The sequence below is a fragment of the Sylvia atricapilla genome, chromosome 3 (genome assembly GCF_009819655.1).
Source record: "Sylvia atricapilla isolate bSylAtr1 chromosome 3, bSylAtr1.pri, whole genome shotgun sequence".
NCBI classification, from domain to species: Eukaryota; Metazoa; Chordata; class Aves; order Passeriformes; family Sylviidae; genus Sylvia; species Sylvia atricapilla.
In genome coordinates this window covers 86,692,993-86,720,893 of record NC_089142.1, presented here as the reverse complement: position 1 = coordinate 86,720,893, position 27,901 = coordinate 86,692,993, and the positions used below count along the sequence as shown (strand labels likewise).

Below are 27,901 nucleotides of genomic sequence, written 5' to 3'. Positions count from 1 at the left end.
AATTACACTTTCTTGTCAGTAATACTTCTAATTTTCAGTGTAGACACTTGTAAAAGCTATACAAGCTATATAAATATTGGTCAAAGATAATTAAAATCCACAAATTGGTTGAGGTTGGAAGGGACCTCTCCTGCTCTACCAAAATGTTGGAATGTTTTAGACATTATTTGAGAATATTATACTAGCACTGTAACTACTGTGTTACAGTATGCTTATCAGGATACTTACAGAGCTTTTATTTTTGAAAGACAAATGGGTCATGTCTTTTTTGTTCTTTAATTATTAATCATATCTTAGGCCTCCACTGCCAATCTAAAGAACTTATACGTTTACCATAGAAACCAATCAGCTTAAATATCTTCCAGATTTTTGGACAAAAGACAAATCTTATTTTCTCCTACAGGGGGATGCACATGCACATGCACATAAACTTTTTTAGATTGCAAACATTGTAATGTTGCTATAGGGGGGAAAAAAAAGCAGAAGTGCCCAGATGGAATTGAACAACTGAGACATACTGCTATTGAATTAACTTATTTTCTTGACAGATAGGAGCCTACTGCTATGTGGAGTGTTCAGCTTTAACACAGAAAGGACTGAAGACTGTTTTTGATGAAGCTATTATAGCCATTCTAACTCCAAAGAAACACACAGTGAAGAAGAGAATAGGCTCAAGATGCATAAACTGCTGTCTGATCACGTGAGAGACATTTGACAATGGCCAAGCTTACTGTGAAATTCTACTGATTTTAAATACAATGCATTAAGTACATAGAAAATTTGTTCCAGGTTTGGAAGTTAAACCTATGGTTCTGCCTTCTACAACCAGTGAAATCCAGAGGAATAAAATCAAACTCAATGAACATGTAATAAGAAGCCACCACATCTGTTACAAATATTTTATTCAGACTGGAAGGTACAATCTCTCAGGGTTACACAGTCTAGAGGAAGCAAAAACTGCACCATGCTGAAATGGCATCTATGTGATTTTATTGAGTGGAGATGCTTGGCCTGAAATACTCTAACTGAATTTGGACAGTCTTCTGCTTTGACTATATATATATATATATCTATATATATATATCTCTTTAAAAACCCCAACTTTTGCACAGTCTGTATGGAATCTGCACAAAGAAATACCTTGTCTCTTTTTGCTCCAGTTATCTGCTTTTGTATGTAAGCTGCTTCCGGTTCCAGTGTATCCACAGAGGTGCAATAATCAGACCAGCCATATAGCCAAAGGTAGCTCCGAGGGAACAGGAAATGGGCCATACCTGAGGGGAGAAGGCAAGGTAAAAGCAGACAATGAGGGAAATGTCTGTGGGTTTTGTACTTCATGAGCACAAAGTCTAGGTACTGAAAGACAGTAGACTTGTTCTACTTTAAAGCTTGATGTGCTTTCCTAAAAATGCCAAAAGTGTAACAATCATCTTCATGAACACTAAATGCTGTTGTACAGTTTTTAATTAATAAGCATTAAAATGTAAGCAGGCTTCTGACTATTGCAGAATTTAGTTTGATAGTCCAAAAACTATGTGGAAAAAAAAAAACCCTCAGAAGTATTTATATCCCCTGAAGCATTCAGCTGACCTAACTTCCTACTCTGCTGCACACACTTGGAAACCTATAGATTTCTCAGCAATTTCTCCTTTCAATCTCTCATGGTGTTTTGAAACTTTTAGGTACGTATAGATGAACTAGTATTCAAGTAACACCAGAGACTGAGATGAATAGAGGTTTGTTGGCTTTTTTTCTTGAAAAGGATTAATTTTCCTCTGGCCAGCAGTAGGAAGAGAACACAAATTTGGAAGCTGACTGAACATCTTGCACCCAGATCATCAGACTTGTAGTAAGCCAGTTATGTCAAAGAGAGCTTTAATGATATGCTCTATTTTCTAGTATAAGAAAAGGAAGCCAACTCAATAGAGCTGACTCACTTTATCAAGCCATCTTAGACCGAGCCAGAGTAGTAATGGAATTCTCCCCTGCCCTTTTATTGTTTTAATTGGTATTGGTTTGCAGGGAGGAGTGGCCAAACCAAGACTTAACCAGTTTGTCATCAGATGTAGCTTATAGTACCAGTCCACTACATACTGCATTTGATGAAAGTCTCAACTAAGGTGGTGATTAATTTATTTATTTTAGAATAAACAGTATTCCCAGGTTTCTTCAAAATTCTCCTTGGTTGTTTTTTTTTGTTTGTTTTTGTTTTTTAGGAAGGACAGTTTTGCAGTTTCTGTGCATATTCCTAAAGCAAGTACGGACTGCACTCTCCTATTCTTTTGTTCTTTAAATTAAGGGGGATATTCCCCCCCCCCCCTCTATCGTACTTGAGACTGAAAAATGCACTAGACAATAGAGGAAATATCCCAATCTCCAGCCTTCTTTTCTACTTCACTTTGACTCGCAATTCATGAATATCAAATGAACTTACTCTTAATGGTACTGGTTTCTCCTTTCATTCATTTTCCTAGCTCTGATTCTTCTCTTTACTTCATTATCACTTAAAAGAATATATTTATTCACATCCTTTGATCATGGGAATTTTAACTATGAATAAGAGTAATGTATTTTGTCCTCTGCTCTTTCATCTTCAATCTCCTCAGTTGTTTCATCCTCACATTCCTCAGCATTTACAGCTTTATATGTTATTTGGAGGTCTTAAGGAGTGTAGCAAAGATGACTATTAAACAAGGTGCCTTAGGTACTCTTTATTGACCTTGTTTCATTCTTTCATATATTCTGTCTCTGCTGCTTGTTTTTGTTGCTGAGTATTTCAGCAGTTGCCTCTCAAGCCAAAGATTTGCTTGTTTTTTCATTTACTGCGTATTGTAGATCATCTGTAAGAAGCCTTGAGAGGCTTTGGCATGGTAAGCTACTACATATATTTGAAACTCACAGAAGTTTGTGGCCTTGGCTAAACTTACACTTCAGGTGGATCTTTTCAACTTTTAAACAAAATGTAATCATTTCTAGCATTTTGCATATTACACACGTCTAAAGAACAAAACAATAAAAAAGTCTCTGAAACCCTTTTGCTCACTCAGTAACATTCAGATGGAACACAAGTCATACTTTTTTATCCACTGATGAAGTCAAATATCACTCTAATATCCACAAAATTATGAACAAAAGCTTCTTAACTTGGTGGTGCTTTTACATCAGATTTGCTGAGTGATCAATGATCAATCAATCCTTCATTAATTTTTTACCTACATTAGGTGAATTTGTAGTTGCCTATTTGCTTTACAGAACTATAGGTGGATGATGGACTCTGAATTGATCATGTTCCCCCAACTAGAGAGCAAATATCTCTGATGACCCAATGACCCTGTATATTGTGCTATTTTGTGTATAGTGGGTGATTATTGATATGATTAAAAAGATCTCTGATGACTGTTGTAGCCTCTTTCACCTGACTGAACTGCAACTCGGGATGTGTTTTTTCAATAGCTATGTATGTTTTAATATTAATTATGCCTCTGTCTGTCTTCTAAAACATTTAATTTTTGCTTTGGCTTTTAAAAGTCAGTGTAACCTTATCTAAGTTTCAGGTTCTCTCTCTTAACAGCTGAGTCTCTTACCTCTGAACATTCACAAATGGCAGGTGGCAAAGACAGGGAACAAAGGGAAGAAAATATAAAACATGCCATCTCCCCATCTATGAATAAGACAGAATGAGACACCACCTCATCCTTCTAGTGGCACGGAACAAAGGGGTACTAGGCCAGGCACTTATTCTTACTGTGCTGCTTGGACAGAGTAGTTCTGAGGGCAGTTTGATTGGCGTTTTGAAAACTCTCTAAGCACAGCAATTAAAAGCCTGGACTTAAGAGCACTGCTGTCCCTATGCCACTTTCTCTAACCCTCAAGACAGAGAAAATCTCCCTAACAAACAGGTAATATTACCAGTTTTGCAACTTTCATTCTTGACCGATGGCTTTTAGGCTACATATACCCATGGGTGTATCTAAAGCACCAAGTTATCAAAGACAGATTAAGATACGGCTCTTAAGCAGATCAGCTGCACTAAAATAACACCACTTTCACATGCTTTTGACTGTCTATGAAAATGGGTTGCTTCTTTCTGTGGAAGTGGGTTGCTTTATTTTGTATTAGCTGCTGGCCTCGTTTTTCTGAGACCCAATCACTTCCTTCTGGACCTTTTTAAATGACTTTGACTTACTCAACTGGCCTGCTTTTGCCCTCTCTTTCACATTATCTCAAACTTGGTTTAAAGTCCTTGACTTGGTATGAACTGCCTGTAAGTGATAAAAATCTAAGCAGCAAATATCTGTCTGCCTGTTTCAAGAGATTCCATTCTGCTTGCTTAAAATATGCAACTTGTCATACACCCCTCTCATCCCCTGAGAACTTTTTAGCTCAGTTCCTCCTACATCATGCTCCCTTCTGCCTTGAGGAAGCTGACATATCCTGCCCCAGTACTGATACCATGTCTGGGGCTGGGTCAGCAGCAGGGCAATAAGATGTTGGGCCACACAGCCTAGCTGCGCTTTTCTTGAGAAGGAAAAAAGGCTGATATGGAGAGAAGAGTGTGGGAAGCACAGGAGATAGAACAGAACATTTCTCATGAAACTATCATGAAATGCCTTATCTGTCTCGGCAGCTGGGAGGCATCAGCTACCATTCTCACAACCTACCACAAGAAGAATCAGTTTACATATCAAATGCATGATGAAAAGGGCAATTTTAACAACCTGTAAATGATTACTAGGAACCTGAACAGCAGCTTGGCAAAACCAAATCTTAACAAGAACAAAAAACGCATTTTAATGGACAGAGCATGAGCCAGCGTTTAATGCAAAATAATTCTGGCTTCTGCTATTTGTTTAAATTTCTTTTTTCCTTTTCATCTGGCAGCAGTGTTAGGACTTCACAGGAATTTCTTTAGGCTAACTAAATAGACACTGCAGAACTTCCAGGTTTTTAGTATATATTAGAACTCATTTTAAGCATAATGACTCAAAATAGGAATTGCCAACCTTTCAGGACACAAATGAGCTAGTTTTCCTTAGTGCTCTTTAGAACACGTAAGATTCTATGATGTGAGAATGCTTGGCATATTGCATGGAAAGCAGAGCATGTTGCAGGATCTCAGTGAGGTATCTAGCTCTGGTGGACTGTGCATGTAGCTAGCAAAACCAGATTTCTGACTGCATGACAGTTTTGTCATCTGAGTCTTGCATCCCATGCAAGGGAAAGGCCAGATTCTTATAGACCAGAGAAGCAACACAAAGTTTTTAAAATAAGCAACTGCCTGCTGGAACTTTCATTATACAAATGCAAATACAGTGGGGCAATCTATTGTACTTACTTTTCTTTTTAGTAAACTTAAGTGTTTTTCTCATATTCCTAAACACAATTTTTTTTGTATGCTTACTGTTTCAAAGGACTCATTTCTGACTGTCATTAGAAGGCTATGTAATAATTTTTGTTTCATTTTAAAACTGAATAAATGAGCACAATTATTTTCTTTCCCTGTTTCTAACATGCCTTAAATTCCTGATTGTTTAATCTGTACTGTCTTAAAAACTTCAGTACATGCCTTTAATCTATTTTGGTTGCATGCACATGTTAACTACAAGTGTCTTATCACATTGAACAGAATGTGTGTGTTGACAAGCACACACCAAGAAGAAAGTGTGAAGTTTTTTTCAGGATGACATTTGTAACTAGGAGTTGGTTTCATGGATTTGTGTTCTAAAGTTACAGCAAGCATAACTACCTTTGATCTCACCATTAAGGTTTACATTGAGAAAACACATTATTAAATAAACAATGATAACCACACTAAAGTGGAACAAGCTTCTACCTCTGTTTAAAACAACTCCAACTGCATATTATCCCTTCTCCCATTAAGTAACTTCTCTTATATCAAAACTTTCACAGTAGGTAGTAGATCCAAAAAGGAATACAAGAAGGAAACTCTGAGCTGTGTTAAGAAGAACCAAAGTAGAGTGAAAGTTTATAGTCCCATTTCAGCTTACTTGAGTAAGCACCAAGAACTGTACCCAAAATTGTCCAGATTATTTTTCAGGCTACAAATGTCTGAGAGGTATCTAAGGCCAATATTTATAGTTATATTGGCTAAATTACATGGCAGTCAGTCAACTCAGGTGAGCTATATCAGCACTACCTATTATTTTTGCAGTATCCACTATGAAGCAGGCGCATAGCAATTTTACTTCTTCCTAATGATAACCACTGTACACAGAATATTGTGTTGAAGTCACTTTTTACCACTAGTACCAGGTACTACGGATCAAAATTATGCTGCAAAAAATGCCCAGATGTATGGGAGGACATGCACACAACAAATTCAGAGACATGATTTAAAAGTCTGTTATCAAAACATGCAATAAACCCAGGAACTCCCCAGTGAGCCAAATCCAAATGTTGTCACTGGTAAATGCTATGTCTGGAATAACAGTTCAACAACATATAAAGTCAGCTGATAAAGTTCTGGTCTTTAACAAGACCATGTTGTTCTGCAACTAATTTCCTCAGCCTGAGTAGAGAAAGGATGTGTACCACCTACATCATTCCCTTCTGTTTCCATGTGTTTTAAGGTTCCACTTGTCAGTGAGAAGTGAAGCCAGGATCCTGATCACATGTTGTTATTAAAAATACACCATCCACTTGAAATAGGCAATCTGGAAAAACTAAGCAACTGTAACAAAGGAAGTAATTTTCTATTTCTTTGTATAACTGTCCTAGCTAACTGTAACCCTTACACACCCATTGTGCTTCAGAGGCCTAGAGGCAACAGGAGATGGATGTGCAACTCTATAAATTGCCTAGAACAGCCTTATTCAAATAATCACAAGTGTTGCAAACTGTTTTAAAAATTGCTGAATAATAAGATAATCTCAAAACACTGGCAAAATAAGTCTGCCAGTCTAACTGAAACATGCCTGGCAGAATGAGTCCTGGAAAGTTTGTTGGTTTGGGTTTTTTGGGTTTTTTGTTTTTAATACAGGAATCTAAGTACTGTAGCACCTAACCTGCACTCCTGTAAGGCAATTATCTTTACCTTCTTCTGAGATAGGCTGAATTCTACAGACCCACAACCAGGAATAACAATAGACTAGGCCTCCTTGAGCAACTGTTTTGCATAGTTACAAAATTTTTGTTAAAGCTAGCAGAGGATTAATATACGCAGCATGCTTAAAAGTTGCTTTAAGAACAACAACAGAATAATGAAAAAAAAAAAAAGACTCATAGGACACAAACGGACTTTCAGCAATATATTTTATACTTCTAACAGAAATGCTTTATATATTTTTCATTTCCATTCTCAAACATTATTCAGATAACTAATGTTAGTTTATTTCTGAAACAATATTCTGTTCCTGTTAAGTAATATTTACTTAGCATAGAATTGTTGTATGCTTAAAAATGCAATTAACATTATTATTTTTAAGGGTAGAGAGGCACATTAATCTGAGTATCTCCTGTATACAATATTTTTCAAACATAAACATGGAAAATAAAGTGAAGATTTTCTGATACATCTGTATTTATCTCAGCTTTGTTGCATGTCACAAGACATATGTATAATGAAGCAATATGTTTCCTTTAGTTTGTAAGTAAGTCAGGATGAAGCAGCATTTGGGCTTTAGTCATTAGCACATGAGTTGGAACTCTCATTATGAAAGTCACCATCAGGTTTACTCCACAGAACCCTGAAGTACTTTGAAGTAAAAACAAATTCTAGTGAAAGATACACAGGATTCTGACATCTGATTTCTGACCAGGTAAGATCCAGGTAATAGTACAAAAAGACTTCTCAGCTTCTACTGATACATCTCAACCACAATGTAAAGCAATGACTACCAGGTAATTTTGCAGTTCTATTAGGTTTGCAGTAAAATATGCTAGACCCAAAACAGACTGTCAGGGGCAGGGGAACAGATTAGCAAAAAATGAAACCAATGTTTCTTTTACTTTGAAGGACAGAAAGCAGCAAAGTGACAGCAGAACTGTCCCATGTATGAGTGTGGCAGTTCAGACAAGTACAGAACAGTGCAGACAGCTTTATTTAATACTCAACTGGGATTGGAGCATTCTCAGTACTCTCTCCAACCTCGTTTGCTTTAGGTGAGTGACTACAGACCATTTTCATTTGAAGCCATTTCTATGAACAAACCAGACTTCACAGAAGCAGCTTTACATTACCCCCTTTCTGAATGATTTGTCAATTTAAAAGTTGACTGTAGACACTCTTAAACTGTCTACAGTGTAGACACCAGATTTGATTAAGTGCTAAATCCCGATTAAGTGGAAAAATATGCCAATTCAAGACACAGTAACTTTTGCGAACCTTGTCCCATATTATATTCTAACAAAGCTAAATCAATAGCAATAGCATTTTTCATCCCAAATTCACAGCACATTTCTGTACCAGGTGGATATTCTGTGGTTTTGACAACTCTGGACATTCCAGGGCTACCAACAGAGCCCCAAGGGCAGCAGCAACAACCCTTTGGTCTGCTTTATCAGGTGATATTTCTCAAATATTGCTGATCCATCCAGTTCTTGTAGTACCAATTTCACCTGGTCTGTGACAGTCTGCCAATAATGCACTGTCTGAAGTTACAGGAAGCAATGCAGCTGTGTCTCCATTGCATGTTGTTACACCACAAATACTAACTATAATCAATACAAACACAGAAACAGATTTTGCAGTAAACAGGCTTAAAGGCCTTAACATTGCTCTCTAAAATAATAATATCACTTCCGTCTTCCCCAAGTAGTAGGATTTTAACCACATTTTCTGCTTTAAAGCAGAACCACTTCCAATACAGATTAAAAAATATATATGTTTACAGCACTAAGGCTAAAATACAAAAAGGAAAACAATCACTAATAAAACCACTTTTTATCTCAAAAGCTTGCCTTGAGTTCTAAGACTAAGCTGTTTTTGGATAAGAAAAGGGTAAATCCAAAATTGTAATCCTCAAGCTCTATGTTTTTAGGCTAACATGAGGAACAGATGATGTCAGAAGCAGGACAGCTTAATTCTTTACTCATGCAGATGTCTAGAAGTAATTTGGTTTTGACTGGGTTCTGATTACTTTTAAGTCTTCATTAAGATGTACATGATTTCTTTCAGACCTTGATTGGGACTTAGCCTGTAGGTATTCCTTTAAGCATACCAGGCTGGAGTGCTAAGCAGTCCTATGCAAACTTAAGTTCTATGCAAAACACTAGCAGTCCTCATATTTGGGGGAGATTAAAAAATATTACTATTAATCCTGCAGCTGTATTATGTGCAGGTATTTTTATGTTCAGTAGGTCAGTGGTTAGGTCACTCAGGGACAATCAGCACTAAATATCTTCTTTCCAAACTAAACAGATCAGCAACAACAGCAGACTTTTCTTTAAGGATCATTCTTCTTTCCCCTGTCTGAGGCTGAAGACAACACAGAAAGCACCTCTCCTCTTATTGTTACAGTGAAAGAATTTACTATGAATTTCTGTAATCACTGGACACCAGGTAGCAAAAGGAATACTCTTGTGGAAAAGGGGCTTTGTGCCAGGGCCCAGTGAACTGGTGAAGAACAGAAATGTGTTTTGGTTCTGAAGATTTCTCAGACAGCCATGCAGCTACTACATGCAATACCTTCGTTGCTGAATCCATACTGCTTAGTAGGAATGGAAAGACAAAAGATATCAGCTGTTGCATGAAGCTGTGTTTCCCCAGAACCTGCTTCACAATATATCTCAGCCTGGCTGAGCTGGGCAAGCTGGGAAGCAGTGTTCCCTGGGCAAATACTGAAAATGCCTGGCCAGGACACTGCCACCACTTCTGTGGTTTGGTGACCAATATTTAAGAGATCACATTCAAAAAAATGTTATATTATTAATAGGTGATTGAAAGCTGTTGAGAGCTGTGAGCAGGATCCTTGACAAGCTGTTTTAAAGAGGTTGAGTTCTGCCTTGAAGATCTGTTACAATTTTGGTACTTCACTGTGTTGCTTTGCTGAAACACCTGGATTTGTACAAACTATACACTACATTTTAACAAGAACTTCTTTCATCTCCCCTAATACAGCAGATCTTAAAAAATTAGCATTTAAAACTGCAGTGTTCGAAGACTGCTGGAATGGCAGCCTGCAGGACTGATAGGCAAACCTTTCTGTGGCTGCTCCTGAACTGCCCACATCATTAATAATCAGGCAGGTCAGACTCAAAATAAAACAAAAAATTTCTTCCCCCACCCCACTATTTAAAACTCTACAAGGTGTAAGATGGAGAAGTGAGGATGGGAAAAAATGAGGGGAAGGGAAAGAACACAGCAGCAACTGCTTTAGATCTAGGCAAAAGAAAATTGCTTTGATGTAGAACTTAGAGTCATAAACTCTCCCTGACTAACTTTAGTATCAGGAGTATGTAAGAAATGAGGGTGGAGATGGTGAAGGAAAAGGGAAATTGCAGAGAGCAATTGGAGAACATTCACATCCAGAAACAGCCAGTGACAAGTTTGGGTATCTGAAGTTTCTGCAGATGCTTTGCTGTTCTGAGGAGTAAGATAGTATCATTTCAATGTTTAAGTGTAGATTATAGAGCTAAATTTTCAGTCATGTTTGTTTTTTATTAACTTGGAAGAGTTTTCAAACAGAAAAAGTTTTCAGAGCATTATCAAACTTGTGTCTCCTGCTACGGGATTGGAATTGACAAAAAACTAAAAATGAACTCTACCTCAAGTATCTGTCTTCAGCTGTTAGTGTCTTCTTTTTGTTAATCAGAGCCCCCTGACCTAAGTTCTCCTCATATCATTGGGGCATAAAAGGTCAAGGCTTTATACACAGCATATTAGCAAAGTCTGAGATTTTGGAAATAAAACAAAACCTGCCAGATGAGACATGCTACTTTAAAATCCCATCTGAGCAAGGAAAAAATGCTTGCCTCTCATTGGAACAGGTGAGTAAGACTTGGAAAGAAGACAGGAAAATAGGAGATTGCATTTCAATGAATCTCTTGATTTTTGGGTTACATTCATGTCCGTCAACAATTAATTAGTTGCAAACACATACCTATGGCAGGCTGATGGTGAAACATCTTGCAAGAATAAAACCAAGTGTTTTCAGGGAAGAAATTTTTTTTGCTTAAAATATTAACCTACCCCTCTATTATTTTTTAAATACAAATTATAATGTCTAATTACACTGCTGCAATGAAAGACTAATGGCATAAAAGCAGCTGTGAGCTACTTACAGAAGACAAATTATAAGTGCAGCTGTAAGCCACAGCATCTCTACAATATCACAGAGGAAAGTGTGCTGCCTGTTACACTGATTTCTGGAAGGAACTTCTGAAACCATCTGCTTAAGAACAGGCCTGGTAGACACTACTCAGCTAAGAGTGTGTGAGTTTGGTAACCAGACAGAAGAAAACATCCACTGAGCACATGCAGGAAAAAGCTGTTACTAGTGCCATCATTTTATGGCAATTGCAGACTTCAGTTACATTCAATTGAATCATTTCTCCATGCCAAAACATAGTAAAAGCAGCATAAACATTTGAATTCATGAAGACAAAATCTGCAATGTCAGCTTCACATTTTTTCTTGTTCAACTAAAAAGCTAATGTTTGCCTTCTTTTGAAACCAGAAGTGTTTAGTAGGGTGCTTTGGCTACACTATTTCCACATACCAATCTAAATCCATTTAAAATACCTTCTGTTAAGTGCTTTTATGGAAGACAGAAAGGAGCTAAAACACCAGGAAAGCATCTTTCTTTCCCTACTTGTGAACAATAAAAGCTACTAGACTCGAACTCAAAGCAATCTTCATCATTTCACATTTCTGCTCCAGCTTGTCTAGCTTCTTCTTATCCAAATCCTTAGAGCTCTATTCCACTCTAAAATTTGCATGCAACAGGTACTCCCAAGTATGTAACAAAGAATCTATTTAAACTGGACGTAAAAAGAACGTATTTTACTTCCTTACACCCTAAGCACAGATGTTTCCAATGAGTTTTTAAAAGTCTGGCATAACCCTGTAGGAACAGCTTGTACCAAGTGTAATACACCTGAACAGCTTCAGAGCAATTTTGTGTAGCATTCATCTCCAGAAAATCAGTATTTTGCACATTTAAGGTAAGGGTGTACATACTAACCTGCCAAGGCCGATCCCAGTCAAGAGGAATAGGAAATGCTCCAAACCAAGCTCCAAGTATACTGCACACAGAAGTTATCTGTAGACTGCTTTCCCAGATGGACATAGCTCTGTAAAAAGTTGTTAGAAGTTTTCAACAACAGCAGAAGTTACCATGGCAGAGAGTTAAATCAGATTTCTCCCAGAAGTTTTGAGACTACAAACATATAAAAATTAACATATTTAATAAATAGCATGCAGGTTTCTCCTAAAACATACAAACTAGAGTAAAATCTAAGCGGCATATTTTAGCTGTAATTACAGTCTTTTTATACCACACTTTCAGGATTTTTTTTTCTTGAGATGTATACTGCAAAAGCTAATTTATGTTACCTGGAAATTCTCCTATTGAGCTTGAAACACTGCTAGACAGAGCAAATAAATCTATCTTCGTAATTGTGTGCACTGCAGGGAGAGGCAGACATGAAAGGGTACTGTGGGATGGTACAAGCACAGTCACAATGGCCTCTGTGATGTAGACATATTTGATGACTACAACAATTTGATATTTAAAATAGAAGTCCACTATGAGAATGTTTCAAAACAAGTTTCCATCGCCTGAAAAGGAACATTGCAAGTAAATGTAACTGCACGTTGGCGCCCTTTGGTAGCCATGCATCCAAGTTCAAGTACACTGGCTGCAGGAGAAATTTTTTTGCTCACTAAAGACCTCTTATACTACCAGTCATGGCACACATTGCAAGAGACATTAAATTACTTCAGTTCTCAGTTTACAGCCTTCTGCTTTCTGTTTAACAGACGAGCACTTACTATCATCAATGTACCAACTGACTGCCCTGCTTTGCCCAGGCCACGAACATTTGGCTACTTGGTACCAATCAAGAAAAGAGCAACAGAAGTTCAGAACACAGTAGGGCACAGTTTCAAGACAGGAGACCCAGGCTAGAATCACTGCTCCAAATCAGTACAGTCGGAGATCTGAGTTTTAAGTTTGCTACATCTCAGATTATAAACATACTCCTAGGTTCAGCTAACAGAGGAAAAAAATTAAGCATTTTTATGGCTCAAAGACTAGATGCACAGTAAACTCTGAACTTTGCACGTGCTGTTTAGGTTGCATGACATGAACACTTGGTGCTGAAGAGAATAAAATTTCTTTACTTCTGAGTACACACTGCTGCACTTGCTATTGACCAAACAGCTCATAAGATTAAAGCAAACATTTTTCAATGTTTGCAGAAAAAAAGGCCTTGCAGACGACAGTACTGACAGTGCAAGGTTGACATTTTAAGCAGAACTGTTTCTTCTACAATAACACGATCCCTTTAACTTAAAATACACCAGTTCACAATTCTACCAATTTGAGACTCCGTTTCTTGAAGAGGAAAGTCCTGATGTAACTGTAAAACTGTTTAGGATCTGCAGACAGAAAATTGTTGTGAATTATTTTCAGAAGCTGAATAACTGAGCAGAGAGCTGTTAGGCAGAACAAGGAAGAGACTTAAGAGACACTACACCCTTAAAGCAGCAAAAGAGACAACAGAACACACCAAGGACTGACTGAGGCACAGTTATACTTCACAAGACATCTTGTGTGTGTGGCAGATTCACCAGAAACTGCTCTACCATATGGAGATATCAGACTGAGTCCAAATGCAAAACAACAGAATTAGCAAGGCACGGTGCCCAAGTGAGAAACAGCCATTGGCAGCTTGGCAACTATTTCAGCTGCTAATTGAACCCCTCTGCAGCATGGACTGGCTACCCAAAGACAACCTGACTTGTCCTCCAGCATTCTCCTGAAGGAGAAATGCTCCCACTACTCACTTTTCTTCATGAAATGACTGACACCTATTGGAATTTTTGAAGGTATTCTTTAAACCACCACATAAACGCCTCATTTGCATGAGCATAACAACTGCAGCAATGTTTATAAACTTTGCATTTTCCAGGTTTCTTCCATTTTAAACTAAGATGATCCTGCAGACAGAACTAGCAATGTTTAAGATAATAAATGAACACAATTGGCAGAAAGGTCTTTAGAAGCCTAAAGTAATTATTTAACCCTTTTAAATAATACAACATACTCAGTTCAGCCTTAAATGATGTTTGAATTAAGAGGTTAGCTGACATAAAATAGTCTACTGAGACAGCTCCTTCATAGACAAGATTTGGAATTCTTGGCTGCAGCAGGACTAAATACTAAGCAGCCCTGTGTGTGATGATGCCTACACTTACAAGTGACATTTCAAGTCTGTAAGAGTAAGCAGTTCACAAACAAAGTGATAAAATAGGCATAACAAAACCAGGAAGGAGACTCAATGTCACGGTTTTTACTATTTTTGGCAAAATCCAAATAAAAATCTCTGTTCTACCCTGGTAACACCTTATAATTGCTATTATACCAGACATTTCAACATAATTTCTCAGAGCAGTGATTTGAAATAAACAGTCTCCAAAAGGAGAGAAAGAAAAAAAAAGTCAATTGAAAACTGGTTTCTTAAAGACTTTTATGCAGGAGGCAATTTCAGCTAAGTTACTGAAACAGTATTTAAATAACAGCCACACACTGCCAATAATGCTGAAAACCCTTTCTGTAGCTTTTACTTCCCTCCCTCTAACTGCTCACAGCAGCACAGGACAGTATATGATCAGTGTCACGACACTGCCATCAGTCACAACTGCAGAGGTCAGAATAAGGAGCCCAGAGATGCTGGTGTGGGCCCACCCCTTTTCAAATGCAGAATTAGTGAACACGGCCCTATTTAGAGCCAACTAAGATTGGAAGGGTTTGGGATGTAGAATACACAGACTTTTCTCACACGTTCTATGTGCACATAGGCTTAAGGTTACTTAAGTCTAAATTGCACTCAGGTACTTTTAAAACACATTTATTTTCATACTAAGCTATACGTTTAATTAGACTTTCAAGCTTACTGTTCCAGTGCAATTCAATTCCCTAAACTCTGCTTTCAAAGAAAGCAGCTCTTTTGATTTTACCTGACCATCCTTTTCTGACATTTAACCAGTGCCACCTCATTCCACACAGTTAAGTTAGAGACAACCTTTTAATATATCATGTCTACACTCATCTCAGACCTAAGATGTTCCAATTTCATGAGGTCAAATGAAAAAAACACAGGATTATTTTGAAATGATAAGCTTGCTACAATATTTCTTTGTACTCTACATTCACTCAAAGTACAAACAACACCATTAAAAAAACATTTTACTCAGATAATATCACATGGCTCACTAGTAAGAAGTACTAAAAAGTTCTCACAGCAAAATTGTCAAAATAAGACAGCTGTTTCCTATGCAATGACTGTGCTGAAATTGCATTAAGGTCTAGACTAAGAAAGAAAGAAATCAACACGCATTCAAAATCTACCTGCCACAAAGACACACTGATATTATCAAATGTGTTACTTCAATTCAGCTGTTATTTCCAGTTGCAAAACCTCCAAAGATGACCAAATGAATCAGCAGCGATTTTATTTTGGCTAAACAACTCATTGCTTTTACTAGAGTATATTTAACTCTTCCACTGAAAAAACCCAAGTGTAAACAACTTGAATAAAGTCTCAAGATATTTTTCAGTAAGTTGAGAACTGAGATAAACCAAAGTTCAATACCTGAAGCTAGTATTAAAGTCTACCTTTGTCCTTCCCTACAGGAGTACAAACCAAAAATAGTTCCATATAATTCCAGGTCAGTAGCATAATACAATTTTTCACTTGCTTTTGAGATAAGACTCACGAACTATGAAAAGGGAATGAATACTAAAATCTTATTAAATCTCAAGCATATGTGAAGCCTCTTTATGTTTGTGTCCTGGTCTTTTGTGTCCTGCTATTATTTATGGAATACAAAAAAGCAGAAGAAATTGTAATCTTCTGAAAAACAGATTATCCTTGATACATGCTAATGCCATGGCTGTCACTGGAGGTGAAAAACGTGGTTAGAAGGCTTGTTTTACTTTAAACATACTCTTGAAAAAATTAATGCTTAAAAAATCTGATGCTGAAAACAGCTTTCTTTGAAAGTGGAAAAAAGAACATGGGTTAAGACTACATATTTAAGAATACAGTAAGTCATGTATAATTTTCAACATTATATTCAAGTTGAAAACAGTGCTTGTTTTGGCTTCTTATTCCTACTTTAAAAGTTGTATTTACAAAGGGAATACTGGATCATGTGCAAGATTCTCCCCTTTATTTGACACGTAGGATTGCATAATGTTTTTACTCCAGTAGAACATGTGCTAGAATCTTTACTTCCTTCAAACACATGTGAGATTTAGCATCTGAACACCAAAAATAAAAAGCCATTTTTCTCAATCAGTGTCTTCAACTCTTTCTTTGTCAGAAAAGCTTTTGTATGTCTGTAATCAAATAAAAAGAAATACTCTACCCATCATTCAGGAAGTTTTCTTTTCTTTACAAAAAAATCCATTATATATTGTTTACATCAATTCTGCCCATTTCTATTCAGAGAAATGCCAGAAACTTTAGATTAGAACTTACCCATTTTTACTAAATACCCGTATCCATGCCTGTATGTTTGGTCCCAGCAAACACAAGCACTGTAAAGTAGTAAATGTAGACAGAAGAACTGCAAACAAAAATGTCTCAGTCACTAACCTACAAAAAGGAAAAGAATATTAAAAATTAAGTGAGGTGGTTGCTAATGTTCTAAAAGTTCCAAGATTTAGGAAGAAAAAAGCCTCTCTAACTCAACTTGTGAAAGCATGTGTGCTTTCTTAAACCTCATACAGAAGAATAAAATATTCTCTTCTTACTCTATAGAATAATAAAGGAAGCTGGAAAGAGTTCTGCTGTTATCTCGAGAGTGAGATGCAGCAACTTTTTAAAATGCCTGATACCTGTAACATTTTTAAAAAAACACAGGTGTACCTTACATAGATCATTAGTTCTACATTGAAGTATGCTTGGATATTTACTTCATTATTCCATTTTGTTTTTCCAGTTTGATGTTGTGACAGCAACCAGGAAACCAAACTATGTGATACTATTGTTAGTCAGCAACTTAGTGTAGCTCTCAAAACCCAGGCTGCTCCACACTTCTATGCAAGTTTAAAGAAAGAAGTTAGAACACTAATATCAAAAGGATTAAAGATATGCAAGATGCGTGGTTTAGAATCTTACAGGGAAATTTACTAAATTAAGCTTCAAAAAATGTTTGTGCCCATATGTTTAACATAAAAATTAAAGTAAAATAAGTTGTTACCAAAACACAAATAACTGAACAAGAAAAGAAACAAACAAAAACCAAACCCAAACCAAGAGAAAGCTACAACAGCCACCCTTCTTCCCCCAGCTAGGAACTTATCCCTTAACTTCCAGTCTACCAGAAAACACACAAGTACTTATACCAACATCTGCAAGGAGAGCTGCCCCTTAGAATGTTTAGAGAAGGAGAGGGTCTTCTGACTTACTCTATGAGAGGTGCTCCATAAAGAACAATAATCGCATGAAATAGTATGCAAGACATGAAAAAGTATATACAGCATTTTAGAAATCTGGATATCTAAAAAAAGAGCAATGAAATATCAGAATAATGCTTCAAAACAGAACATAAGTAACACACACACAGTCTATATCTTATCAACAGCATTGTACTCTAATTACTTCTTTAACTTGAGCTGCAGCACAATATAATAGCATGGCATATTTCTAAAGTTTTCCATCTATTAATACTTCAACTAATTAATTTAAAATTCACACTCCACCTACAATTTTTTTCATGCATCCCATTAAACAGGGCAAACATACAAAAAATATAACTAGAAATTACAAGATAACCAGAAGTAATTTTATTGGATATTTTTATATTTCTGTCTTACATCTGTCTGTCATAGCCATTCATTAAAATGTAACTCTCACAAAAAATAATAATAAAAAAAAAATAAAAGCAAGAAAACATACAATATAAAAAAGTCAGCTACATAGAGAATCAAAATTATGTTAACTAAAAAACTACACTTTGAACTTGGCATTTTAAATTCTGAGTATATCTGAGAAATATCTATAGCTTTCTATAAGTCAGCAAAACACATAATTTTCTATTAACTTAAACAATAGTTTCTGGGTACTCACTATATCATGCAGAAGCAAAAACACTTGATAAACAGTTCTGGTTAGGTCTGTTCTGATCAGGTCACCCATGCAAAATCCATAACTTTCCTTGAACCCTTATTTTTCTATATTTATTCCTTTCTATATTTATTTCCTGGGATGGAATCTCACCTAGAACATGAAGTGTGCTTCATTTTTAAATCACGGATAGTTAAAACACTTGCTTTCCATCATGGTTTTGTGCATTTCACATCCTCCTCAGTCAGCAACACTTGGGACAGAAACTTTGCATACAAAGATATGCTCGCGGGGACAATTAATTAAATGTTAAAGAACCACCTCAGAGCACTACATCTTGCGTGGCTCAGCAAGTCAGGAGCACAAGACTATCCACCCACCTGACTTCAAAACTCTGGGGTATTCCCCCACTGCTGGGCGAGTGGTGTGCTGTTCCAAAATCACTCTGCTCAAAAGCATTTCATTGGGATTCACACCTTTAACGCTCCCCCTTGCAAAATGTAAGTACAAAAAGTTTCTCCCAACTTTAGATTCTTCTGTATGCAAATTTCATGATACAAGGAAAAGCAGCCATTTTAATACTTTCCCATATGATTTTTTAAAAATGTTCAACTGTGGCATAGTATCTCTTTCATATGTCAGATTCCGAATTTTTTTTTCCTTTTAAAGTTATTACAAAGTTACAACTATACACGAGAAACGTGTGATGACATTTCTTCTTGGTATATCCACTCATCCAGAAGATGAGCCAGGCCTGGGCCACAAAATGAGTTCTGTGCCATTTAATTTTGCCAGCTTTTGCCACCATGCAAGACTAAAAACACTGCATTGATAAGAAACAGGAAAGCATAGGATCACTCACCTGAACAGGTTATTTACAGGTAAAGAAAGTTTAACATCATAGAAATACTGAAAATTTTGTTTCAAAAGCGCTACACGCAACTCCCTAATGGAAAATGAGAATTCACCATAAAAAATTGTCTTCTTTCTCATTTGATTATTTCAGAGAATTTGCTTCCCCTCTGTACTGTCTGGTAGCAACTTAAGAACAAAAAAAATATCTTACCTTGTGAGCAAAGGAACGTCTCTTAGGAGACTGATTTGGCTTAAGAACTAAGTGCAAGATTATATTAAGGGTAGCAACACAAACAGAGCAAACACAGAGCCACGTGAGGTGCGTTCCCAGGATGCTGAAGCCGTCCAGGAAGAAAGCCGGGACCACGGCGGCCAGGACGATGGACAGAGCGCAGAGCAGGTTGGCAGCCAGCAGCCTCCGGATCTCCGTCTCCCTCATGGTGTCCGGCCAGCGGCACCTGCAAGACACCGAGTCGCGCCCCGTCACCGACACAGCGCAGCAGCGCCGCAGGGCAGCATCCTCCCTGAGCTCCGGGCCCAGGCCGGGGGGGGGACCGTGAGGATTCTGGGGCAGGGAGCAGAGTTTGTGCCAATAAAGGCAGACCCCGCGGGCCGCGGGCGCCCCTTACCGCGGAGCGCGCGGCGCCGCCCGGCAGCGGAAGGGGGCGGGGCCCGGCCGGCGGCACTTCCGGGGCGGCGCCGGAAGCGGCGGCGGCTGCGAGGGGCCGCCATGGTGTGCGACAAGTGTGAGTACGGCCGTACGGGGGGCCCTGCCCGACCCTGCCCGGCCCGCGGGGATCTCGGGCTGCCCTGAGCGGAGCAGCAGCCGCGGGTCCCGGGCTGCTCAGGGCGGGTGGCGGTTCCCGGCGAGGCCCTGTGTCAGCTGTCATTCTCCGCCTGTGGAGGGTGTTAATGCTCGGAGTTTAAATTATTCTATCCTGTATCAGCAATAGCGTGTGCAGCAGGACCGGGGAAGGGATTGTCCCCGTGTACTTGGCACTGGCGAGGCCGCATCTCGAGTGCTCCGTTCAGTTCTGGGCCCCTCATAATAAAGAAGACGTTGAGGTGGTGAAGTGGGTCCGTAGAAGGGCAGCAGAGCTGGTGAAGGGTCTGGAGCACAAGGTCTGGTGAGGAGCGGCCGAGGGTGTTGGGGTTGTTTAGTCTGGAGAGGAGAGGGCTCAGGGATGCCGCCTTATCCCTCCCTTCAGCTCCCCAAAAGGAGGGTGTAGCCAGCTGGGGATCGGCCTCTTCTCCGGGGCAACAAGCAACAGGACGAGAGGACAACTGGGCCACGGGACTTCTAAGTTGGACATTCAGAAGAATTTCTTCCTAATCATGGAGATTAGACATTGGAATGGGCTGCGCAGGGGGGTGGTGAAGTCACCATCTCTGGAGGCGTTTAAGGAAACACTGGATGTGGCACTCGGTGCCATGGTCCAGTTACACCAGTCACAGGTTGGACTCGATGAACTCAGAGGGCTTTTCCAACCTAAATGACTCTGTGCTTCTGAGATTTTTTCCTTTGTAATGTGTCCTTATGTAGGTGAGAAGAAGCTTGGAACGGTGATCACTCCTGATACATGGAAAGATGGTGCAAGAAACACTACAGGTAATCTCGGCAAGGTTTAGCAGCTTGGTTTTGAGGTATTGTAAAGCCAGTTGGGCACCTGAGCTATGTTACCATCTTAAGACCAGAACTTTATGTTACTAATCAGGTTAAATATTAAATCAAGTACTTTCCCTCCCATGCTGATTTAATGCACTGGGAATTTATTTGTCCAGGACTCTCCAGTATTGAGTTTGTCTGGTTTTGTTTTCTGATTTTTTTTCCTTCTTAGATGGGAGGACAATACAGGGGTATTTAAACAGAGTATCAAGTGTTCTCTTACACTGTCCCCTAAAGCTGTGCTGAATATTTTGTGACTCTTTGTGACTTTATATGCATATGTGTAAAAGTTGTAAATGAAGTTTTTTTTAAGTGTGCTTGGAATGGGGAAATTTATTTCGTTATTGTTTTTTGGTTTTTTTTGGTTTTTTTTTGTAGAAAGCGGTGGTCGCAAATTAAATGAAAACAAGGCATTGACCTCAAAGAAGGCAAGGTTAGTACTTAGCACTGATTTTGGCTAAGAACAGCAGTTACCAAACTAAGTGAAGCCTGTCTCCTGCATACCTGGGTAACTACTCCAAACTTCTCCAAATACTTGTCCAAAATACACTTAATAAATTAAGAATGCAGGATTATGGTATTTGATTAGTCAGTAAAAATATGTCCATACATATTTCATGGGTGCTTTCAGCTCAGTTGTATAGTGTGGGCAGGGATTTTACTGCACTTCTCACTAGAATTGCTAGGATTTGATGCTTTTTTTTTGTAGGAGAGAAGCTGAGAATACTTATTTTCTGTGCTGATATTGCCAGGATAATCTCTTGAGCATTTCCTTCATGTCTGTGGGACTTTGTGTTTGTAAGGGGGCAAGATGCTGCTGGAAAGGTGTTTAAGTTCAAAGTCATGTAGTATCTTAACAAAAATAAACATTTTTAGTTCTGGTTTCATGAAGTTATTGTCTGTGATGGAAGAAATGTCTTGTATTAGGGAAAGTGGGAGCTTTTCTGTGTACTTTGTGTAGCCTATTAGAAATAATTCTTGTATGTTCCTTTTCTGAATTACAGTTTTTGCTGGAGTTTCTGACTGCACCCTCTGGCTTAGACTTTTTAGGATGAGGCAGAAAAAATACTTCATTTCAAGGTGTATAGATAAAATACTTTTTCTTTTTCCCAGGTTTGATCCTTATGGAAAGAACAAATTTGCAATATGTCGGATTTGTAAGAGTTCTGTCCATCAGCCAGGGTCCCACTATTGTCAAGGATGTGCCTATAAAAAAGGTGAGTTTCATTGAGTGCCAAAATACCCCAGTTTGGCTTGGAACAAGAGAGCAGGTACAACACTTGAATTTGTATTTATGAAGAGAATGCTAAACATGAGATTTAATTGCCATCTTCAGCTACTGGTAGGCAGGCACAGGGAACGTGGAGTCAGATTCTAAGTTATACAGTAATAGAATAAGGAATAGTGTACACAGGTTAGAATGTAGAAAATTCTAATTACATACAAGGAAGGCAATTTTTCAGTCTGGGAATGGTCAAATATTCTAGCAACAGGTACCATCAGAGGTTGTGGAATCTTTACAGGAGGTATTCAGGGCATGACTTGAACAGCCCTGAGCCAAGTTGGCTGTTTTGAGTGAGGCAGGATTAGAGACTGAAGGAGATTCTTTTAAACCTTTGTCATTCTGTAATTCTGCTTCTTTTAGAATGTTTCTGGTATCTGAAGCAGAACATTTGGAAAAATAACTCTAAACTTAATCTTGGCAATTGCATAAGAGAACTGTCATCTAAGAAGTTAGATTTTCCTTAATTAAAAAAAAAACCTGGATCTTGTAAAGCTCAATTTTTTTGTTGCAGTCCCTTTTCTGGTCGCTTCTCTCCCCTTTTTATAGTACTAAATCTAAAATTTCTGGATGGAAAAAAAAAGCATTATGAAGTCAGTTACATGATTGAATGCCAAGGAGTTCTTACAGCACATGAGGTGAACTGATTTTTAGATGTAGAGCTACAGCTAACCAATAGTAAGCTTTGTTTATGAAATTAACTGTTGGATAAATATGTGCTGTGTCACTGAGTCAGTGGTTTAGCAGCCTGCTGTAGGAATGTTGCCTGCTGGGTCCTCCCCAGATGGCTGCCTGAACCCCAGATGGTAGAACCTTCTACTCTTTCTTGTCTGGTTTGCCTGGGCTTCAGGATTTGATATTTGTCTGTGTATCCTTCCAGGTTGAACCTGTTATCTTCATAAAATTGAGAACTTTTTAAGTGCTTTAAGTTCTAGCTCTAACCATCACAGATGTCATTGGGGTATACTTTTTGAAGCAAATGCAGTCCCACAGCTCAGTGCTTCAGCTGTTGCATATCTCTGAAATTGAGAGGCAATCTCAAGTTAATTAATCCTCAGTTTAGACCTGAAGTCAGTATTTAGTGGGCTGAATTTTGGCTTCCAGAGTAAATCATGTGGCATGTTCCCTGCTGTTCTCTTCCCTAATGGACTGCTAGATGCATGTCCAGTCATGATGTCAGTGTAGGAAAGCACACAATTTGGAGAAGGCAGAAGTAGATGCCACTTGACATTTTTTATCTACTGGTGAATGTGTCTGTAACTTGTGATGTGGTCCTACTTTGAAAGGAGGGGGAAAGATTGAGACAACCCACCCCTCTGCCAAACTTGTATACACTTTGGTGCTCTGGTCTTTTGACTTGACACTCTTGGAGTTCAGGACGAAGTCCTTTGGGACATCAGTGTTCATCACTTCAGCTCTCAAGTATTCTTGGTTCATTGTTTTTCGCTCATGCTCTATAAATAGAGCATTCACCCTTAATTCTATGAAAACATATTCTAAATTTCCCCAGTTCTCTGAAGCATCTCACCTGTTAATGCCCCATTTAACAGTCAGTTTGTTGGTGACTGTATTTTCTTAGCCCTGCTCCTTTCTGTCCATCCTAGGCCTTGTTTGGCTACAGAACTTAAAATGATTTTTACCTTTTTTTCAGAAGTGAGCCTTTCCTGACTCTCTTCAGGCATTCCAGCAAATTACAGAGGCTTCCAGCAGTACTGTAAATGATAATACTCTCAAATTAGAGCCTGTTTTCTTTAGTGGAAGGATTACACATAGACTGTATATTAATTTGTATTAGGAGTTACAATATTACTTCTAAGTTTGTAGTATCTGTTGAGAACATGTCTGAGAACAGATAGAATGCCAATAAGAGCTCATTTGAACAATTTGTTGAAAAAGATCCTTACAAAAACATAGCAACTGTGGTTTTGATGAAAGATTTTATTGATTCTAAATAATTTACACACTTTGTGTGCTTATAGGCATCTGCTCAATGTGTGGCAAGAAGGTCTTGGATACGAAGAACTACAAGCAAACGTCTGTCTAATTGTACTGTCTACTCTTTTTATGACTTTTAGCTTCTGTGTCTTTGTACAGTAACTTTTCTCTAAAATGATTTGTGAATATTACTTTCTGGAAGATAGTGCATTTACTTGGAATGAGAGGTAAAGACAGCCTGATTCCCTAAAATGTACATAATATTTGATTTTTGTTCTTTTAGCACTAATATTAACTGGTATTTAAAGGTAATGGCTTTCAGGAACTGATACAGTTCAAAGGGAAAGAGAAGATCCAAGTGGATAGGTTGAAACTATGTTACCCTCAAAACACAGATCTTTGAGATGAATACCTTTTTTTCCCTATCACAAGTCTTCTGCTTATCTTGTGGTAATGTTTTGTAGATGTATAAAATATGAACTTGCATCACCTCATTAAAGTATCTTCATTTAATTGTATGCCTATAAGTATTTATAAGTATTCTCATCCCAAACTATTATGACCTTGCTCTTCAGATTTTAATGCAATTGTCCTGTTGTGTTTTGTTTCTGCCTACAGGATGGTTGGTTAAATCACAAATTGTTAAGCTAGTGAAAATCTGGTGTGTTGCCCTGCCAGTTCTTTCTTTGGCATTGCTGTGGTTTAGCCCCAGCAACCAAACCCCATGGAGCTGCTCCCTCACTCTGCCACTATCAGAACTGGGGAGAGAATTGGAAGGGTAAAAGGTTGAAAACTTATGGGATAAAGAGATTTTAATAGTGAAAACAAAACAAAGAATTATTTTATTATTTTCCATGGGCAGGCAGGTGTTCAGCCATCTTCAGGAGAGCAGGGCCCCATTACCTGTTAGAGTTTCTTGGGAAGACAAACTCATCACTCAGAATTTCCCCCCTTCCTCCTTCTTCCTCCCACTTTATAGGCTGAGCGTGGTGTCAGATGGTCTGGACTATCCCTTTGGTCAGCTGGGGTCACCTGTCCTGGCTGTGTCTCCTCCCAACCTCCCAGACAGCCCCAACTCCCTTGCCAGTGTGGCAGTACAGAAGGCAGAAAACTCCTTGGCTCTGTGCAAACTCTGCTCAGCAATAACAAACACATCTCTGTATTATCAGCTCTGTGTTCAGCACAAGTCCAGAACACAGCCCCAACAGGCCACTAACAGTGAAGAAAACTAACTCCATCCAAAACCAGCACAGGCATTAGGACTGATCAGTTATTCCCTTGTTAGCCTCCAAGGAGACTTTACATATGGTATCAGGTGGCCCAAGGCAATAAAACAATGAGCATCAATTTCTAAATATCTTAATCTCATAATTTTCTAAGTTAGTCTGTCATTTTTTAACACTTGGTTTGAGTTCTATGATGTAATTGCTCATATACATGTCAAATTTAAGAGATCAAAGCAGGCTGTCTGCTTTTCAGACCAGGTTTGATACAAGAAGTGAGTCTCTGAACGGGAGAGGCTGACTGTGGCTCTGCAATTCTTTTGTCCTTTGCTTAGTTCCTACATATTGAAGCAATTACTGTTATGGTGCATAATAATTACTCCCTATGCATGTATTTTAAGAAAAAAAGGATTATTCATTCTTAATTCATGGTTAATTTTTAATTCATTCTTAATTTAGGGCAAAGAATTATTCATTCTTAATTCAAGGTGAAGTTTTTACTAGACCTAGTGTTTACTTCTCCCTGCAACCTCCTCTTGGCAATTTCATGCTTCTGCAACTGTCTTTCAACTGTAACAGAAAAACTATCAATGGGAATTTGCCTATGAACAGATACTCTGTTTTGGGTTTCCTTTTGTTCTCATATTATTACAGAGGAAACTGCATGACTAATGGAAACTGACAAAATTGCTGTTCTTTCTGCGGGGCAAAATGAAGAACACTGGGCATACAGTCATCCTCTTTGCTGTTGACTTCCTGCCATGCTGTGGCTGTGCTGCAAGTAGCCCTCTAAAGGAGATTGTTTGACATTTCCTATCATCCTTAACTATCCATTGTTAAGCATTTATCACCAAAGTTTCTGGTTCAAATGTGTTGGCTTCCTGCAGTTGCTAAAGAGGAAATTATTTTTGCCATTTTATACTTGTTGAGAAGCTTGGTCAGAATAGTGAAGTGAGCTGGGCCTCCCAAAAGAAGAGAGAAATGCTGCTGCTTTTTATTGTAAAAGCTTCTCCTACTGTAACAACTGCATGGAAATAAATGGATTAGCTAGCTGGTGATAGCTTGGTGCTGGCCACTTGCTTCCAAGCACATCAAGGAATTCCCATATTAGTGTATGATCTTTATGACACATCCTTTATGTGGGTGAGAAAAAAATGTCTGTAATTGGCTTCAAGTTTCACAGCAAATCTTGTCAGCAGCGTGTGTGACAATTTCAGGTGGCAAGTTCTCCAATAATCCCTGAACTCTTTACCCTTTATTGATGTGTGCTATAAGATTGATGGATTTTTGCTATTCTGTGAATAAAACTTCCCTTCCTAAAATTGGCCGGTATCTGTATTTCAAAAGCATGACATCATAATTCTTGAATGAATTGGCATGAATTGAATGTTTATTGCACTCTATAAATATTGGCACTGAGTTAATACCTCCTTTTGAAGGAGGAATTAAAGACTGAAGAACAACAGGGATTTAAATAATGTGATTCTTGGTTCATAGTTATTTTGTCAACTGAGCTTTTGTATATTTGTGTTCTATTACCGGACAGCTGCTTTTGCATATTAGAATCTGTTTTTATTGTAAAAGGACAGGTTTTGATTTGGTGGGGTTTTTTAAATGGTGGATACAAACTTCTGTTTTTCTAGTGGTTTTTATATGCTCAGGATCTTTCATCTGTAGCTGTTGAAGTTCCTCAGCTTCATGAGAGTATCAGTTCCAGAGATCTGTAAAATTTGCTGATATAACACTCAACTTTCAGAAAAGCTCATTCTCCAAGCATTATTTTGAAGTGTGACTGCTTTAAATTTAGATCACAAGCCATTCATCTCCTGAGCCTGAGATCTACCACAGTTCAAGGCAGCCTTGGCAGAGAAGCACTTAAGGGTAGCTATTAAACTTATATACACCCTCAGTATAATTGAATTGTCATATAAAAGCATATTGTTGATGGTAAAAATGTTTTGTAAGCATGAGATATCTTTCTTGAGATATTATGCAGTGAAAAACAAAAGAAAGTTTGTAATGGAAAATTGCCAGTTTTGTTTAATGTACTGAGTAGATCACAGTAATATTCCGAGATGATCAGCCTGTCCTCTAAATCACAGGTTACATAAGAGATTTGTGCTGCCAAATTTAGTAGTATTAGAATTTTCCTCAGTACTGCTGAATTCTTATACTGTCCTTGCTGTTCTTTGTGTGTTCATTGGCCAGAACTGTTACTGAGCTAAGTGTAAGCAACATTTTGGTGCAGAGCATTCAGAAAACAGATTAGCTACGTAAGGTCACTGTAAGGTGGAGCTAATCAGATGAAAATTAAACAGGAACTGCTGAAGGGTCCTTGTTGGATCATGGTGTTCTCCCATTCTTTCTCATGTTTTGTTTAACCCTGCTCTTTCTGCTGCAGAATGTGGAAAAAGGACCATCCAAGAATGATCATTTTGCAATACTGTTCCAAAGCTTTGAGACAGTTTTGTTTACTTGAAGAAATGTGGTAGTGGTGTTGTTTTCCCTCTGGTTCATTCTGTTCCTTCATCAGCAGAACAATAACCAGAAAGACTTTGTCTTCTATACAAGGATGTCACTGATCACTCTGCATTCAGTTTTTCTTGAAAATGGCCCAGATTTGCACCAATTTTTTGTTGTTGTTTTTTGCAAAATAAAATAGGTACAGGTTTCAAATGGTAA

At 38.2% G+C, this 27,901-nt stretch overlaps 3 protein-coding genes across 7 annotated transcripts in view; 2 read left to right on the top strand and 1 right to left on the bottom strand.

Annotated features, from left to right (window-relative positions):
* RHOQ (ras homolog family member Q) overlaps positions 1-5,816 on the top strand; it is a 21,099-nt gene extending 15,283 nt beyond the window's left edge. For 2 of the 3 annotated variants that reach the window (XM_066316064.1, XM_066316063.1), the window contains exon 5: positions 549-5,816. In XM_066316064.1, the coding sequence (XP_066172161.1) occupies positions 549-704 (156 nt within the window). In that variant the 3' untranslated portion in view covers positions 705-5,816. The remainder of the gene's footprint in view (positions 1-548) is intronic. The other variant, XM_066316065.1, reaches the window with a different exon arrangement.
* Positions 1-19,796, bottom strand: part of PIGF (phosphatidylinositol glycan anchor biosynthesis class F) — a 20,217-nt gene extending 421 nt beyond the window's left edge. The window contains exons 1-6 of one of the 2 annotated variants that reach the window (XM_066316061.1): positions 19,743-19,796; positions 19,325-19,571; positions 17,601-17,692; positions 16,669-16,785; positions 12,144-12,252; positions 886-1,274 (exon numbers count right to left, since the gene is read on the bottom strand). In XM_066316061.1, coding sequence (XP_066172158.1) covers positions 1,161-1,274; positions 12,144-12,252; positions 16,669-16,785; positions 17,601-17,692; positions 19,325-19,552 — 660 coding nt within the window. In that variant the 5' untranslated portion in view covers positions 19,553-19,571; positions 19,743-19,796 and the 3' untranslated portion in view covers positions 886-1,160. Of the gene's footprint in view, positions 1-885; positions 1,275-12,143; positions 12,253-16,668; positions 16,786-17,600; positions 17,693-19,324; positions 19,709-19,742 lie in introns of those variants that run through there. The other variant, XM_066316062.1, reaches the window with a different exon arrangement.
* Positions 19,738-27,901, top strand: CRIPT (CXXC repeat containing interactor of PDZ3 domain). 2 transcript variants are annotated; one of them, XM_066316067.1, is made up of 5 exons: positions 19,738-19,859; positions 20,657-20,722; positions 21,158-21,212; positions 21,893-21,996; positions 25,874-27,901. In XM_066316067.1, exons 1-5 carry the CDS (start codon positions 19,844-19,846, stop codon positions 25,885-25,887), a joined length of 255 nt encoding a protein of 84 aa, XP_066172164.1. In that variant the 5' UTR covers positions 19,738-19,843; the 3' UTR covers positions 25,888-27,901. The 2 variants fall into 2 exon arrangements, with proteins under 2 accessions (XP_066172164.1, XP_066172163.1); XM_066316066.1 differs by having other exon boundaries at positions 24,041-26,541.

What these genes read in the sequence shown, in the direction of transcription:
- CRIPT (XM_066316066.1), top strand. An exon ending in TGGTGCAAGAAACACTACAG is followed by an intron (nt 20,723 to 21,157) that starts GTAATCTCGGCA and finishes TTTTTTTTGTAG; the next exon opens with AAAGCGGTGGTCGCAAATTA. An exon ending in AGGATGTGCCTATAAAAAAG is followed by an intron (nt 21,997 to 24,040) that starts GTGAGTTTCATT and finishes GTGTGCTTATAG; the next exon opens with GCATCTGCTCAATGTGTGGC.